A 16,177-nucleotide genomic window follows, 5' to 3' on the forward strand; every position below is an offset into this window, starting at 1 on the left:
ATTGTTAATATTGTATTTATTTTTTCTCTTTATCTACTTTTTTTATTTGCTTAAACATGTGAAATTAAGTTGCAGATTTCATGACATCCCTATGTAAATACTTCACAATGTATTCTAAGAGTAAAGAAATTCTCTAACAGAATTATAGTATCTTCATTACATCCCCAAGTTTTTAACTTCAATTAAAGAAGTTATTTTCTATTATTATATATCATTAATGTATATTATTTTATTCATTTCTGAATCTCTCCATTTGCCCTTAAATTGTTTATTATAATTGTTTCTTTAATCCAGAATTCACAACTGTATTTGTTTTTAGTGTTTTTTTTTTTGGCCATGCCAAGACCATTGCAGGATCTTAGTTTCCCAACCAGGGGTTGAACCCAGGCCACTGCAGTGGACTGCCAGGGAATTCCCAAGCTTACTGCAATTTTGGAGATGTTTGCTAAAGCAGTTAGCATGTCTGTATAACCACATGTCCAGCTCCCTGTATTAGCTTCCTAATACACTGTAACAAATTCCTGGGTGATTAAAATACTGCAAACTTATTATCTCACAGCTCTGGAAGTCGTAAGTCTCAAATAAGTATCACTGGACTAGAGTTAAGGTGTTGGCGGGGCTGTGTATCTTCTGGAGGTTCTAGGGGAGAGGCTGGTTCCTTGCCTCTTCCAGCGTTTGGAGGCTGCCGGCACCCCTTGGCTCTTGTCAGTTCAACCTGTGGCCATCACATCTCCTTCTCTGACTCTCCCGCCGCCTTCTTTCATTTATGATGATTACATAGGGCCCACTTCCGGGATAATCTAGGGGACCCTCCCCAGCTCAAGATTCTTAATCACGCCTGCAAAGTCTCTTTTGCCATATAAGGTAACATATTCACAGTTTCCCAGAACTAGGACTGGACATCTTTGGAAGTCATTATTCTGCTACTGATAAAGTAAAATTATATATCTGAAGGTGGGACAAGAAAATATTTAAACATATTCTCTCTTGGTCCATTTGCGCCACTATCCACTCCCCTTTAGTGCACGTTGTGCATCTCCATTACACATTAACTAGATCCCTTTAGAAAACACAGGAAGGCCACCCACCCAAAAAACGCTATTTCCTCCCAGTGCCAGCAAGGTAACTCCTTAGGAGGTACATTCCTTTCTCAGTCCTATAACGGGTCACAGTAATCCACCATTCGCCTTGTTGGGTTATGTAAACTGTCAACATGTTAGTTCCTTTGATGTACAACCTTTTGTTTCAAAAATTTATATAACTGTGCTTTGACCTCCAATGAGTGGAACAGTCCTCAGAGCTTTCTGAAAGTCTGTCTCATGGGCTACATAACCTTCAGGGCAGCTCGAATAAAACTTTCTATTTCCTTCTTAGAGTGACAATACATGTTTCGATGCTGTTCTCTCGAAACATCCCACCCTCACCTTCTCCCACAGAGTTCAAAAGTCTGTTCTGTACTTCTGTGTCTCTTTTTCTGTTTTGCATATAGGGTTATCATTACCATCTTTCTAAATTCCATATATATGTGTTAGTATACTGTATTGGTCTTTATCTTTCTGGCTTACTTCACTCTGTATAATGGGCTCCAGTTTCATCCATCTCATTAGAACTGATTCAAATGAATTCTTTTTAATGGCTGAGTAATATTCCATGGTGTATATGTACCACAGCTTCCTTATCCATTCGTCTGCTGATGGGCATCTAGGTTGCTTCCACGTCCTGACTATTATAAACCGTGCTGCGATGAACATTGGGGTGCACGTGTCTCTTTCAGATCTGGTTTCCTCAGTGTGTATGCCCAGAAGTGGGATTGCTGGGTCATATGGCAGTTCTATTTCCAGTTTTTTAAGGAATCTCCACACTGTTCTCCATAGTGGCTGTACTAGTTTGCATTCCCACCAACAGTGTAAGAGGGTTCCCTTTTCTCCACACCCTCTCAATACTTTTTTTCTTTCTTCAGGTCCCCCTGTCCTTATATCCCCACTTGCAATCTCGAATGAACCCTTTCCCCCCAGACTATAAAATCATATATATATCATGTACATGTGTTAGTTTTTTATTGGTTATGCTTTTGCCACCATGGACATCTGGAAGTGCTGGTGTAATATATTTACTTTTTAAGAAAACCAAAGTGGCAAAAGTATGTGGCTTGAAACATCTACTACGAATATACTGGAAGATTGGAATCGACATATTCACACTACTATATATAAAATAGCTAATAAAGACCTGCTGTCTAGCACAGGGAACTCTATGCAATGCTCTATAATGGCCTATAGGGGGAAAGAATCTAAAAAAAAGCGTGGATATATGTATACGTACAATGGATTCACTTTGCAGTACAGCAGAAACTAATACTGTAAATCAACTATGAAAAGTGAAAGTGAAAGACACTCAGCGGTGTCCAACTCTTTGTGACCCCATGGGCTATACAGTTCATGGAATTCTCTAGGCCAGAATACTGGAGTGGGTAGCCTTTCCCTTCTCCAGGGGATCTTCCCAACCCAGGGATCGAACCCTGGTCTCCTGCAGTGCAGGTGGATTCTTTACCAGCTGAGCCACAAGGGAAGCCCTGTAAATCAACCATACTCCAATAAATATTTTTAAAAAACAACAAAATAATCCAATAATAAAATGATCCAACAAAACACAGCCCTCTGTCCTAATCTCCCTTCTCATGAGGTTGCCACTTTTCAAAGCACACTTTCAACCTTTAGCAATGTCTCCTGATACATAGTCCTAGACACTGTCTATTCACTTTCGAGGGAAGGTGAGGTTTCGGTAGTCTGTATACCTCCCACCCAGTCACAGCTAAGGCAGCTTCTTGGTGAAGTTAACTTTTATCGTTACCATCGTTATGTGTATTAATAGCAGTAGTAGGAGTCGCCGCTCAGTTGTGTCCGACTCTTTGCAACCCGGAGGACTGGAGCCTGTCAGGCTCCTCTGTCCATGGAATTCTCCAGGTAAGAATACTGGAGCTACCTGGGAAGCCCTCATTATGTGTAAATATTCAAAATTAAAGATATAGTATATTATGATACATACTTCGCTTTTCATTTGCTTGTCAAATTACCTACATCCACTCCCACAGTGTGAGAAACTTTCTTCCCAATATATTCATTCATTACATGAACCGCCCCCCCGCCTCTTTCTCTTCCCTCTCTCCCTCCTCTTCTTGAAGACATTCCCCTACTACCTGTAGGAGCCTCCTCTACCTGTATTCCAGTCTGGGCTGGCTATCCCTCCTTAGGGCTACTGTATGGCTTCTTCCTGAGGCATCTCTCAGCAGCCAGGCTTGAAGACAGGCAAGCAAAGGGCGGAAGGGCAGGAGGAAAGGATGATGAGATCAGAAGTATTAGTCTCAGTGAGACGTCAGGTAGGGCTGGAGCCGGCTGCCCTGCCTAGCCACGCTGGGTTACCAAGCATGTCCAAGACAAATGTTTGGGGTGAAATTTTCTTTTTTGGTCACACCACAGAGCTTGTGGAATCTTAGTCCCCCATCAGGGATCAAACCCAGGCCCCCAGCATTGGAAGCGTACAGTCCTAACCACTGGACTAGTCGCCAGGGCATTTCCTCTTTGGGTTGAATCATAAGGCCTCATTTTATTGATGCTTTCAGTATGACAGAGGATATGGAAATTGCATCCTCTTCTCTAATGACTATGAATATTTTTTACTTATTTTGAGAACCTCTGTACTTCCCTAGGTGAGATGTGTGCATTTTCAGAAACTTTTTATGCATCAGTTATACAAACTGTATAAGGAGTATTTTTGAAATGTATAGATAGTTATTGATTTTAAGATCTTAAAGGGCACCAATATTCACAAAATTGGGAGGGGACCTTACAAGTGTTCATGTACAATAACTAGAGTATTCATAGCACAGAGATTAAGTTTTCTATCTCTGGCCTTAGTCTGGGTTTAAAACACAGCTTGAGATACACAACTTGAGCAAATCAATTAACTTCTCTAAGTCTTAGTCTCTATTCTATAAATTGGGGATGATGATGATAATATTTGTTGTGTAGGATTGGAACAAAAAGTTAATGCATCTAAAGTACTCAGCACAAAACGTAACACATAGTAAAGAACAATTAGTATTATACATTTTCATGATAAAATATAGAGCAGCTAGTCAAAATGTGAAAACACAGAATAATTTTACTGTTTTTATGAGATTTGGATATTCTAAAGACGCACTGAATTAATTTATTTATGTATTCATTTATAAAACAAATATTAAGACTTCCTATGTTCAAGTGTTGCAGACAGTGTTATAAATATATAAATGGTTTTTAAAATAAAAGGGCCTATGTAGTATTTCAAAAGCCAAATTTGCACTGATAGATGAATGGATAAATATAGTAGATACACACAACGGAATATTATTCAGCCTTATAAAGAAGGAAATCCTGGTATATGCCTCAACACTCATGAACCTTGAAGATGTTATGCTAAGTGTTTAAAAAGTCAGTCTCCAAAGGACAAATACTGTATGATTACACTCCTATGGGAGTACCTGAAGTTGTCAGAATCATAAAAACAGAAAGTAGATGGATGGATGCCAAGGGCTAGGGGGAAGGGAATTAAGTGTTTAATGGGAACAGAATTTCAGTTTTGCAAGATGAAGTTCTAGAGATCTGTTATACAACAATGTGAATATACCTAACACTACTGAACTGTATACTTAAAAATGGATACAATGGCAATTTAATGTTACATGCTTTCTTTTTTACAATTAAAAACAAAACAAAACTTTTTAAAGCCCTGCAATTAGCAAATGAAATGCTGAGTCTATGACGGTTAGGTGGAGAAACTCAGATCGGAGGAGGTGAAATGACTCGGCATGAAGGAAGCCAGCAATAGCCCAGGGTGTCGGCTGGGTCCCTGTGCCTGGCCCGCAGCTGTGAAGGCCCTCACTTGTGGAGTTTCCGGCTGTGTCCAAGAAACAGGCATTACTTCATTTAGTCTCACAATATTCTTATGTGCCAAGTGTTACTGTTTCTGCTGTTCTGTGGACGAGGAATTCGGAAAGTTTTGAGAGATGAAGTTGTCCAAATGCTGGAAATAGTGGCTCTGCACTTGAGCACCAGCTCCACCGTAAAACGTATTCTCTGCTTCTATCCTCTTTTGGGAAGATGAGGAAATCTGGGACAGATGTCAAATAGCTAACGCAACAGCAGAAGGTGAGGATGGTGACAAGAGGCAGAGGGTGGCAGATCTACTTATCGTATGAACCTTAAAGAAGGCAGGGCTGAAGACAAAGTGGGTCTGAGTCCATATGCCAAATTTATAAAAACACATCAGCATTGAAGTCAGAATCACTGAAGTCAGTGTATGAACAGAGTGAGTAGAGAGTGCAAGAGACGGAGCCATGATTGAATTCTTGCAATCTCTGTGGCAATACATGTCAGTATGCAACTTTTGAAAGAGTTGCTTCATACAATAGGTAACTAATGAGAACCCACTGTAGAGCACAGGAAACTACCTACTCAATGCTCTGCGGTGACCTAAATGGGAAGGAAATTCAAAAAAGAAGGGCTATGCGTTTACATATATAGCTGATTCACTCTACTGTACAGCAGAAACTATCAGCGCTGGGAAGCAACTATACGCCAACAAAAACCAACTAAAAAATAAGTTGCTTTAACTTGCCTACTCTGTTCTTTTATATTACTCTGATACACCATGGGTATCATCTGATGTATTATTTACCCAAACATCTTTACATAGAGTCATTTATGGTAATCAGCTTGTGAATAAAGTTCTTAACCACTTTTGTACTTTGACCCTATCTTAATGATCATTATTTTTTGGTTATTTTTATATATGGTAAAATGCATATAACATAAAATTTACCATCTTAATAATTTTAAAATGTTTAGTTAGTTTTGCAACTATCACCGACATCCATTTCCAGAACTCTTCATCACTGCAACATGTAATCCTGTGCCTTCATTTAACAGTGACTCCCTCTTCCCTCCTCTCTGAAACCCCTGACAAACACCAGTGTATTAAAGCTCTCTGTCTCCAGGTACCTCATACAGGTGGAGTTATACAATATTTGAATATTAAGTTTTTAATACTTTTCAACAAACCTCAAGGCCATTCTTCAGAGTCTCCTCGGTTATCCACACTGCTGCACACCTAGAGAAAACCTCACTGTATGGAAATTCTCTGATCTCAAGAGCTAGAAATCAGTTCTTGGAAATAAAAATCACCATTTCTCTTAAAAGAGCAAAATGTGAAGGACTACCCTAGCACCCAAGCACTAGACTGAGACTTCAGAATGGAGTAGGTGGCAGGAGAAAATGAACAGAAAATAGTTTGGACAGAATTGGGGATCATCAACCATTTGTGGTGAATGTTTGGCATGTGAGCTCATATGTATTAAAACATGGGAAAATTTATCCTAAAATTCAGCTGGAAATGAGTTCTGGATTCTTCACTTTCTATTCAACACTAGTGTAAAAAACTGATTCAGCGTTTTTAAACAGGGCTGTATTTGCCAGCGCAGCTATCTACGGAAACTCCTTTGCTTTGATGCGAGGTCTCTCATCCTGGTCATTACTGACGTCTGGGGCTGCATACTTGTTTTGTTGGGGGGGTGTTGCTGGAGGGGGCAGTCCTGTGTGTGTAAGATGCTTAGTAGCATCTTTGACTTACACCCACTAGATGTCAGTAGCACTTCCTTACCAAGTTCTGACAACCAAAAAAACCCTTGACACTGCCAGATGCCTTCCAGGGGGCAAAATCATCCCAGAGAACCATAGTTTTAGGAGGATGGAGAAGAAAAAGCACATTTCTTGCTTTGTTGAAAGTAACTCAACTGTAAGTCTCTACTTTGACCTGAACTTTGATAAAAATTAGTTATAAATCTGGTTATAGACTAAAACCAGCGAGCACTCTCTTTTTGCACTGACTTCCAATAAAATAGTAGCTCAGATGGTAAAGAATTTGCCTGCAATGAGGGAGACCTGGGTTCAGTCCCTGGATCAGGAAGATGCCTTGTAGGAGGGAATGGCTAACCACTCGAGTATTCTTGCCTGGAGAATCCCATGGACAGGGGAGCCTGGCAGGCTAGTCCATGGGGTGGCAGAGAGTCTGACACGACTGAATGAGTTTCACTTACTCCAAAAATATCAGATTCACTTTCTTTGTGCATGCTCAGTCATGTCCGACGCTTTGTGACCCCACGGACTGTAGCCCACCAGACTCCGCTGTCCATGGGATTCTCTAGGCAAGAATACTCGAGTGGGTAGCCATTCCCTCTTACAGGGAATCTTCCCAACCCAGGGATCAAATCTGAGTCTCCTGCATTGCAGACGGATTCGTCACCACTGTGCTACCTGGGAAGCCCTCACACATTCTTAAGGAAAAAAATACTGGGAGGCTGGGGCCGCACTCAGGGCTAGCTGGTCAGGACAGTTTGCACAGAGCAGCACATCTGGGCACTTTCTACCCCCAGTTGCAGGCCGACTCGTCCTATACCAATCACATTTCTGAAAGCTTATTAATGCATTTCTCCCATTACCAGGTTCACACCTACATATTAACAGCAGATAGATTTTAGAGGTGTCAGATATATAGCTTCCCTGGTGGCTCAGCTGGTAAAGTATCCACCTACAATGCAGGAGACCTGCGTTCGATTCCTGGGTTGGGAAGATCCCTTGGAGAAGGGAAAGGCTCCCCACTCCAGTATTCTGGCCTAGAGAATTCCAGGGACTTGAAGAGTCCATGGAATAGTCCATGGGGTTGAAAAGAGCTGGACACCACTGAGTGACTGTCACTTTCAAATGCACAGCAGGTGCTCAAATATTTACTAGGTAAAAAAGGATAATCAGAACCAGATTCAAAGAGACCAATCTGGAAAAAAAAATTGTAACCTGAAAACCAACTCACTTCTGAAGTTTTCGGAGTATGTAAAACTGAGGTGTTTGTGATGTTAATTCTATGATCGTGCTGCTTTTCAGCTTGTCTTGGGTGAGCGCCTTCATCCCGTCAGATGAGTGCTAGCACGCAGCCAGATGCCATTCTCCACTGGCATCCCATGTTCCAGCTAAACCAAGCCAGGTGGGCAGATACAAATGCTATGTTTAGTCTGGAACGCAGATGCAACATCGCAACATTGTAACTTTGTATGGAAAGCAAAACTTTGGAACTAAAACCACTGAAAGAAAAGCTACATCCAAGTTTTTTTTTTGATTGTGAGAATGCACAGATTTTGGGGGAGATCTTTTATGGGAATTTTAGGAGAGAATGAATTATTATTATTATTATTATTATTTTTTACATTTATCAAACAAACCATGGTTTAAAAAGTTCTAGTGATACACCCTAATGCTACTTACTTCACACATAGCCCTAGCATTGCCTTGCTCTTTGGCTTCCCTCTGTTGTTCCGGTCCTGTAACCCCAATGAGTCTCAGGCCCATTTAGCTCTAGACAAAGTTGAAGCATCATCTCTTCTAGGAAGCCTTCTGTGATTACACCTTATGTGCGCCATCACCCCTATTCCCTACCTCCCATCAACACCTTGTGTGTTATTCTCAGCAGTAACCACACTGCATCATGGTTATTTGCTCTACTTTGCGTCACTGAAGGCAAATACTCAGATATCTTTTGCATGAATGAATGTAGGTAAATCTGAGATACTGAAATTCTTACACATATAAAGATTTCTTGTATTTTCTTGTTCTACTTTTGATTACTATAAGAATAATTTAAACCCAGCTAGAAGAATTTAGACACAGCTATTTAAGTAACTAGTAAATCTTTAAATAAGCGATGTCTTTCTACATTTGGCAATTTCATAGTAAAGACATCTATAAAGTTACCTAGTATGAAATAATTAGAGATGTGCCACAGATGTAGCAATTTGTTACAGGAATATTCAGCAAAGGTCTACAACCCAGGATTATGCTGCACACATACCAAGGAATATTTCGCTGCCATGAGACGTCATCCTATAGAAAAACAAACAGAGAATATTTTCAAAATGTAATGTTAAAATACATGCACAGAACAGATGCATTCAAAACCTTAGTTTTGAATTCTAAACTTTTCATTCTCCGTTTAATAAAACTGAATGTTCCTTTTTGGAGAAGGAAATGGCAACCCACTCCAGTATTGTTGCCTGGAGAATCCCATGGACAGAGGAGCCTGGCGGGTTACAGTCCATGGGGTCGCAAAGGGTCGGACACGACTGAGTGACTAACACAACAACAACAACGTTCCTTTATAGTTTCCAGCATTAAGTCAAATTGATTATCTTAGCAACCCACAAAATAGCAACACAGACCATCTCAAGTGGTGCTATTAAGAGGTAATTTCTTTTGCAAATTTTCCAAATATTCCACAATAGCAATGGACAACTTTTTAACTGACAAGGTTTTTTAAAGCTTAACTCTGGACCTTGCATTTGCATGGCTATAAAACTATACTGATTAACTACAATAAAATGAACTAAAACAATACAGGAAGCAAAGATGTCAAAGGTTAAGGGAAAAAAAAAAGCCTTATGGGGGGAGGGATAAATTAGGAGTTTGGGATTAGCAGGTAAAAACTATTTATAAAATATTATATATATATATATATACACCATATAGCACAGGGAACTATATTCAATATCTTGTAATAACTTATAATAAAACAGAGTATGGTAAAGAAATATGTATGTATAACTTAACACTTTGTTGTACACCAGAATCTTACACAACATTGTAAATCATCTATACTTCAATAAAAAAAAGTTTCAGGAAAAAAAAAAAACCCTCATCTATTGTGGAGTAATATTACCAATTCTCATTTCTATTTACTGTAAATGTTATTCTAAATTAACAATAATAAGAAACACTTGAATTTACAAATAGATCTGGCCTGAAGATTTGTTTTCTACTGTTAGGTCAAAACAGCTTTTCACCAAGTTATGTCTAAGTTTATAATAAAATATGAAGGAATAGAGTGAATTTACTCCAAATTTGAAACCTCAGATTCAAACCGTATCTTACTTGAAAATGTCAGAAGTCTATTAGAGATTTTGAAAACCCACAAGAAACAAACATGTTTTAAAACATGGAATTACATGCTTTTTAAATTGGTTTTCAGCAGCGTGGGTCAATGAATGACACTGACGCTTAGGGGAGAAAATTATAAAGAAAAAAAAAATTAACCAGTAGGTTTTTATCACCATTTTTCAATAGCTGACATATTAATATGTTTCTGATAAACAAATTAAAGGTATTGTAAATAGCAATCTGAATAGTCAACAGTAACTTTCTTATAGTCTTATCAACTGAAATAATAGAACTTTAAACATGACTTAGCTTTCACCTTATCACATTAAACCATAATCTTCTGTTACCCATTCATTTCTTGAGTGCCTGCCTTTACGCGCCAGGTGTTTGATCTAAGTTTTCAAGTAGAGTTATTATTCAGGCTGTGTCACTCTATTTAGTTGTCAACAGTAGTTAGAGCAGGACCTTAAAGAGGTCAAAATTAAATTAATATTTCAATCCAAAATGATTATAAAACACACCAAGGTCATGAAACATAAAACATTACTGAGACAAGTTCAATGCTTAAAATACCTTTTCTTTTTAAGGATAAACTATAATACATGCATTTAGAGCTATATACATTGGATTGTGGTTGCTACTCCTGACAAATCCTTTCCCTTCAGATGCACTTACAAATTCATGAGAACACCACTGATATAGGACTTCCTAAAAGTTTTTAAAAACCTAGTTAGGAGATAAGTGACTTGTCGCACAGTAAGACAGAAAAACAACCGATATACATCGTTAATTTTTTCAAGTAATGTTATGTACAGTTTTATTGCCAGTATATGCACAACAGTAAGCATAAAACTATAAATACACAATGTAATTAACAGTAGAAAACAAAATTGTTACAGGTAAGGGGGGGTGATGTAGAGAAACTATTTTCCTGCTGCTAGAACAAAAACAAAGGAAGGTAAAAGCCTATGACAAATCATCCATTCAGTACTCTTGTCTTAAATTCTTTACATACATTTCTACATTTTTTTTCAATTAAACAAAGAAAGTACAGATAACTCTGTTAACAATAGCAAATTGCTTCCCTAATAGCCATTTGCCTTTCCAGTCAAATTCACTTTATGTTAAGATTTAAAAAAAAAAAAGTCAAGGTAAGAAATCATTAGTATCCTGGTTCCATAAGATCTAATCTGCCTTTCACCAAAACCAGTAATTTTTGAAAGTTGGCTGCACGTGAAAATAAGAGGTGTAGCAAAAGGTGATTAAAAAATTTGTTAAAAAGTAACAGAAGATCACCCTTTTAGTAGTTTTCCAAAAGACGCTATATAGGCAGCAGCTCAGTTAAAAGTATTAGCCCTGAAGAGGTAGAGAATTTGAGCCCATTACATGAAGATAATAATAGCCTTGGCACCATCTTCTCTCTCATCAGGATCAATGTTTTCAAGTAAGACAATTTCATGGCAAAAGGAAACCAGGTTCCACCATATAAAGAAAAGGTGCTGGTCGACTCCCATGTCGCAAGTTTGTTGCATTAAATGAGAAACAGAAGACGGTCAAGGACACACATGCACTTGCTTTCTTTTTGTCTGTTTCCATTATCAAGTTTATTCATAAGTGAATTTGATATTAATAAATAAAAAAAGCATCATTCACAACCAAGATAAACAAACCAAAAAACCCTGCAATGAAACCTTCTACTTGAATAAGTAACAAGAAAAACACAGGCTGATGATTTGGTGCAGCTTTCTTAAGGGATCAGAGAGGGGACATGGTTTTAAATAAACGTGGCAAGGTCAACAACCAACGAACGATACCAGCTTTACAGAACTGGCTGGTTCTGTAACGTTTCTTTGAGGTCTTAGTTTTAAACTACAGATCACCCCAAAGAAGTTGCAACTAATGACATGTATCACCATCACACCAACAGAGTCCAGCTGGAGTTCAAATTAGTCCTGCTTTGTTTCACATCATTTCAATATTTCTAGCATAGGACATGATACTGAACAAAACTCAAAAGTAGCAATAAAAATATTATTCTGCATTTGAATAAAGGCCAAAAAAAATGTTTTAGACTGTTAAACTTTAAAGCTTTAAGCATTCCTGTTTAACCAGCATTAAAAAAAAAAAAAATTTATACAGTCGTAACACTGGCAAAGGTTAATGGGAAGACAAAGAAGTACAAACATGTGAAATGATGAATTAGATTAAAAATTACTTTGTATTGATCAACTGATGTTAATACTGCTTCTTCTTGAATTTGGAATAACTATTGTAAAAGTTACATGCAGACTGAGGATAGTCCTCTGTTACAGAAAATACAAAACAAAACAAAAAACTAAAACTGGGAAACAATGGTAAGTTTCAAAAGCTGTATTTGAAAATTTCCTTTCATTGATGAGGGTGGTCTGTCTGTCCTTTCTTTGAGAGACCTGGTTCACTTCTGTCAGCTTCACTAACTTTGTCCGGAAACATCAGTAGTGGGGTCAACTCCTCCAGAACCTGTCTGTGCACGTTTGATGTAAAGATTCAGTAGCTTCATCTGCAGATTCAAGCCAAACACATGTCATTTAGGCAAGCTGCTCTAAATTATCCTGAGATGCTCATTAAAAAAAATTATACACATATGCGAGCTTTAAAAGGTATTTTAGACTGAGGGGTTATTATAATGCACCAGCTATTGTTGATAATTAAGAATTTTTAAAAAAATTTAAGTCTTTTACTTTTGTTCATGACTGAGTATTCTAGCATGCCTTTTCAAAAACTGTTAGAGTAATTAACATATAAAACTTAAAGAAGTCACCATTAGGACAAAAATGGTAAACATTTGTGCATTATGTGCTATACAATATGCTGCCTTACATTGTATCTTTTTATCTTCACAACATTTTAGAGGTGAGGAAATCAAGATTCAGGATGTACCATCCCTGCCTAAGGTCAAAAGGGTAGAGAGAAGTGGGCCAGGAGATGAAATTAGGCTCTTGGGTTCCAGAACCCAAGATCAAGACAACTATATCACTACTCTACTAACAGGAATATTTTTTATTTCTCTGTCATTTTGCAGTCTGTACTGTATGAGATCATATTATTACAGTTTGCAATCAAAGCACATCCAATTCTGTTTTCTATTTTTTTTTTAACCTAATGTTATTCTCAAATATTTTTCCCACCTGCTTATTGTCTTCACATGCAACATTACTACAGGCTGCCTAGCATGCTGATAAAGTGATGAATTTTAATTCTTCTACAGATGACTGGATTATCAGGACCTAACTTGTCACCTGAAAACTCAGAAAACTTTTCCCTCTGAAACCACACAGTTGTCCAAAATTTGCTTTTCTTAACATTTACTCTTTGACCCAATGGTTTAACCCAGCATCCATGGCATTCAGCAGCTCACTGAACCCTCTGAAACTAGGGGTAAAATTTTCTGTATGAGTTTATTTTTCTTGAGATGAGATTACACCCGAAGCTCAAAGTGGTCTGTAATCCAGAAAAGGTTAGGAATCACTGCTTTAATCTATCTATAACTTGTATAGGTTTTAATGTAAGGTATATATTTGAGTTCTTTTTCCTTTTTATGTATTTCTTATTCCCTTTTGCTACTTAAAAAATAATTTTGATTATAGTAATGACAATTGTTAGGATTTGTGGAAACTTTTTAAATGAAGGTGAGTGTCCCACTAACTGATTCATAAACCATAATTCAACAATCATAGTTTATCCTCACCCTTCAGAACAGATTTAAGGTTTTGATGATACCAAAGAAATGAAGAAAACAAAACTAATGTTTTTTATGTCTTAAGGACTAATTGTAAAATTTATTTTAACATATCAAATAAAAATTAAACATTTATGGTGATCATAATAAGAGTAGAAAGAGAATGAGAACAAATATTTGATTATCATAATTCACAGGGGAGAATTTTCTAAATGTTCTCGTGTTCCATAATTTGGTACATGTAAGTCCATGAATATATAACCACAATTTATTCTTTTTTTTCTTTTCTTCAGCTGTACTATGTGGCGTGTAGGATCTTAGTCCCCCAACCAGGGATAGAACCCGTGTCCCCCTACAGTGGAAGCACAGAACCTTAACCACAGGACAACCAGGGAATTTCCAACTACTATTTATCCTTTTCTCTCTTTTCTGTTTATTTTTAAACAGCCACAGGGGTAAGAACTGAGTGTGAGAGTGGGAAGAGCGAGTTGGTGATCAGGAACAACCGGAAGCAGCAGACATTTTTTCACAGCAACCTACCAGCCATCCCACCAAACCGCTGACTTCACTTGAGTGACAGAAGTGAAAGTACAGACAGCTAAACTGCAAACGGTAAGAGGAATTAGGTTGGACGCTTAAAGCCTAATTAAAAGTCAAGTAACAAATTACCCTTCAATACACACAAAGAAGTCTGTCTTGAAGAACGACCCATGGCCACCATCTTTGGGAGAGAGCAGCCCTACTTACTTTACTGCCAGTGAGCTGACTGAGATGTGGTTTTAGTTCATCACCAATTACTGCATGAACAGCCACCAGGCAGAAGACACAAGCTTTCCGAACACTGCTCTCCGAATTATCATAACCCTGGGAAGAAATCCTTGTTAGTACTCCTGCGGGATCTGAGAAAAGCACCATTGCACAGAAACAGAAGTGCAACTCAGGAGATGTCACGTGTGCTGACGAGAGAGCGTTTTACTGACTGGGTAAAGTTAATATCTCACCTTTTCAGGCAGAGACGTCCCTTTCTCTCCTCCCTTTCCCCTTGAGCACCCCCATTCCACTGTCAGCCTGTTTTATCAGGGTCTTTCTTATTCAGCCTGGTAAGCTACAATCTCTGGCTGCAAAAGTCTCTGAATTAACCTTTCTAAAGCCTTCAGCTTTTGGATATTTAGCAGCTTCTCACGAATGAATAAAACCAAACCTCCCTGGCTTGGCAGTCAGGGTGCTCCTCTAATCCAAGCTGAATTAGATTAACATCTGGACCATCCCTACCATTACTCTAAGTTATTTATCCAACAAACATTTATTCATGTCCACTACTATATGTGTGACACATACCTATTGTGTATATTCTGTTCTTAGCACCAAAGCACAGATAAAGAAAGAAGACATTTGGATCTTATCTTCAAGGACCTCACAACTTAGTAGCTGCAGCTTAGAACAGTCACAAAGCTAATACTATAGATGCACAAAGAAATGAATGATGGCATCTTACACACACACTATTTAATATTAGTCATTAAAATTATACTATAGCATATTATTTATTAGATTGGAATAAGAAAAGGTTCCATTCTATAGAAAAGGTTCCTAGTCTTCGATTAACTTAAGCAAATCATGTCACAAAATAAGATCCCATTTTTCTTAAAGAGTTTTTCATATGTCTGGGTTTGTATGCATAGACGAAACCACATTACATGCTCAGTTACTACACTAAACAGTAAGTTTTGTGTTATGTGTATGCTACCCCCCGACCCCTACACACACACACACAGAGCTAGCTATGGGAAGTCTTTTGCTCTGAACACCTAAGACAGCAGGAAGGTTTGGTCATGACACTGGTGTTGCCTGGCAAGTGCCTAAAATAACTGCATCCCCAGTGTATCAACACAACTTCTTTTGAACCAAGTTTTACCGCTTACCTGTATTAGGCCTGGCATTATCTCTGGCAAAAGCAGGTTAAGGGTTTCCTTGGACACTCTCTCGATCACTTTTGTTTGCATTTTGATGGCAGCCAGGTTGATGGGGTAGTCTGCAGTCTGGATGATGGGACACAGCACTTTGATGCACTGCTCCGGGCTGATAGAAGTGGCCAACACTGATGCGGCCTCCTCAGCAGATCTCACCACCTAGGACAGAGGGCAATGCTGAGCAGGGAAATGACTGCAAAATGTATGCTGTGTCCTGGATGTGCACATTTCATGAAATACATAATACAACATGGGATCTGGAGTTTTCTTTGAAAACATGAAAGTAAATAAATGGATACATGGGGCTTTATTATGTCATTCTTCCTTCTTCTGTGTTCTCTCTCTCTTTAAAAAATAATCAGCATGTATTTACTGGGTAACATTTTGCTCAGTGCTGTAATATAGAATGTTTGGGGATACCAAAAAGCATCTGCAATCAAAAGGTTTCTATATATAAAATTTATAAGAATTTT

General features: G+C 38.2%; 1 protein-coding gene across 39 annotated transcripts in view; it reads right to left on the reverse strand.

The window, feature by feature from the left end:
* Nucleotides 1–10,802: 10,802 nt before the first annotated feature.
* Nucleotides 10,803–16,177, reverse strand: part of CLASP2 (cytoplasmic linker associated protein 2) — a 170,874-nt gene continuing 165,499 nt past the window's right edge. For all 39 annotated transcript variants that reach the window (XM_043886914.1, XM_043886912.1, XM_043886905.1 and 36 more), the window contains 3 exons: nt 15,657–15,863; nt 14,482–14,598; nt 10,803–12,555 (listed from right to left, as the gene is read on the reverse strand). In XM_043886914.1, coding sequence (XP_043742849.1) covers nt 12,469–12,555; nt 14,482–14,598; nt 15,657–15,863 — 411 coding nt within the window. In that variant the 3' untranslated portion in view covers nt 10,803–12,468. The remainder of the gene's footprint in view (nt 12,556–14,481; nt 14,599–15,656; nt 15,864–16,177) is intronic.

This window comes from Cervus elaphus, chromosome 24 (assembly GCF_910594005.1).
Source record: "Cervus elaphus chromosome 24, mCerEla1.1, whole genome shotgun sequence".
NCBI lineage: Eukaryota > Metazoa > Chordata > Mammalia > Artiodactyla > Cervidae > Cervus > Cervus elaphus.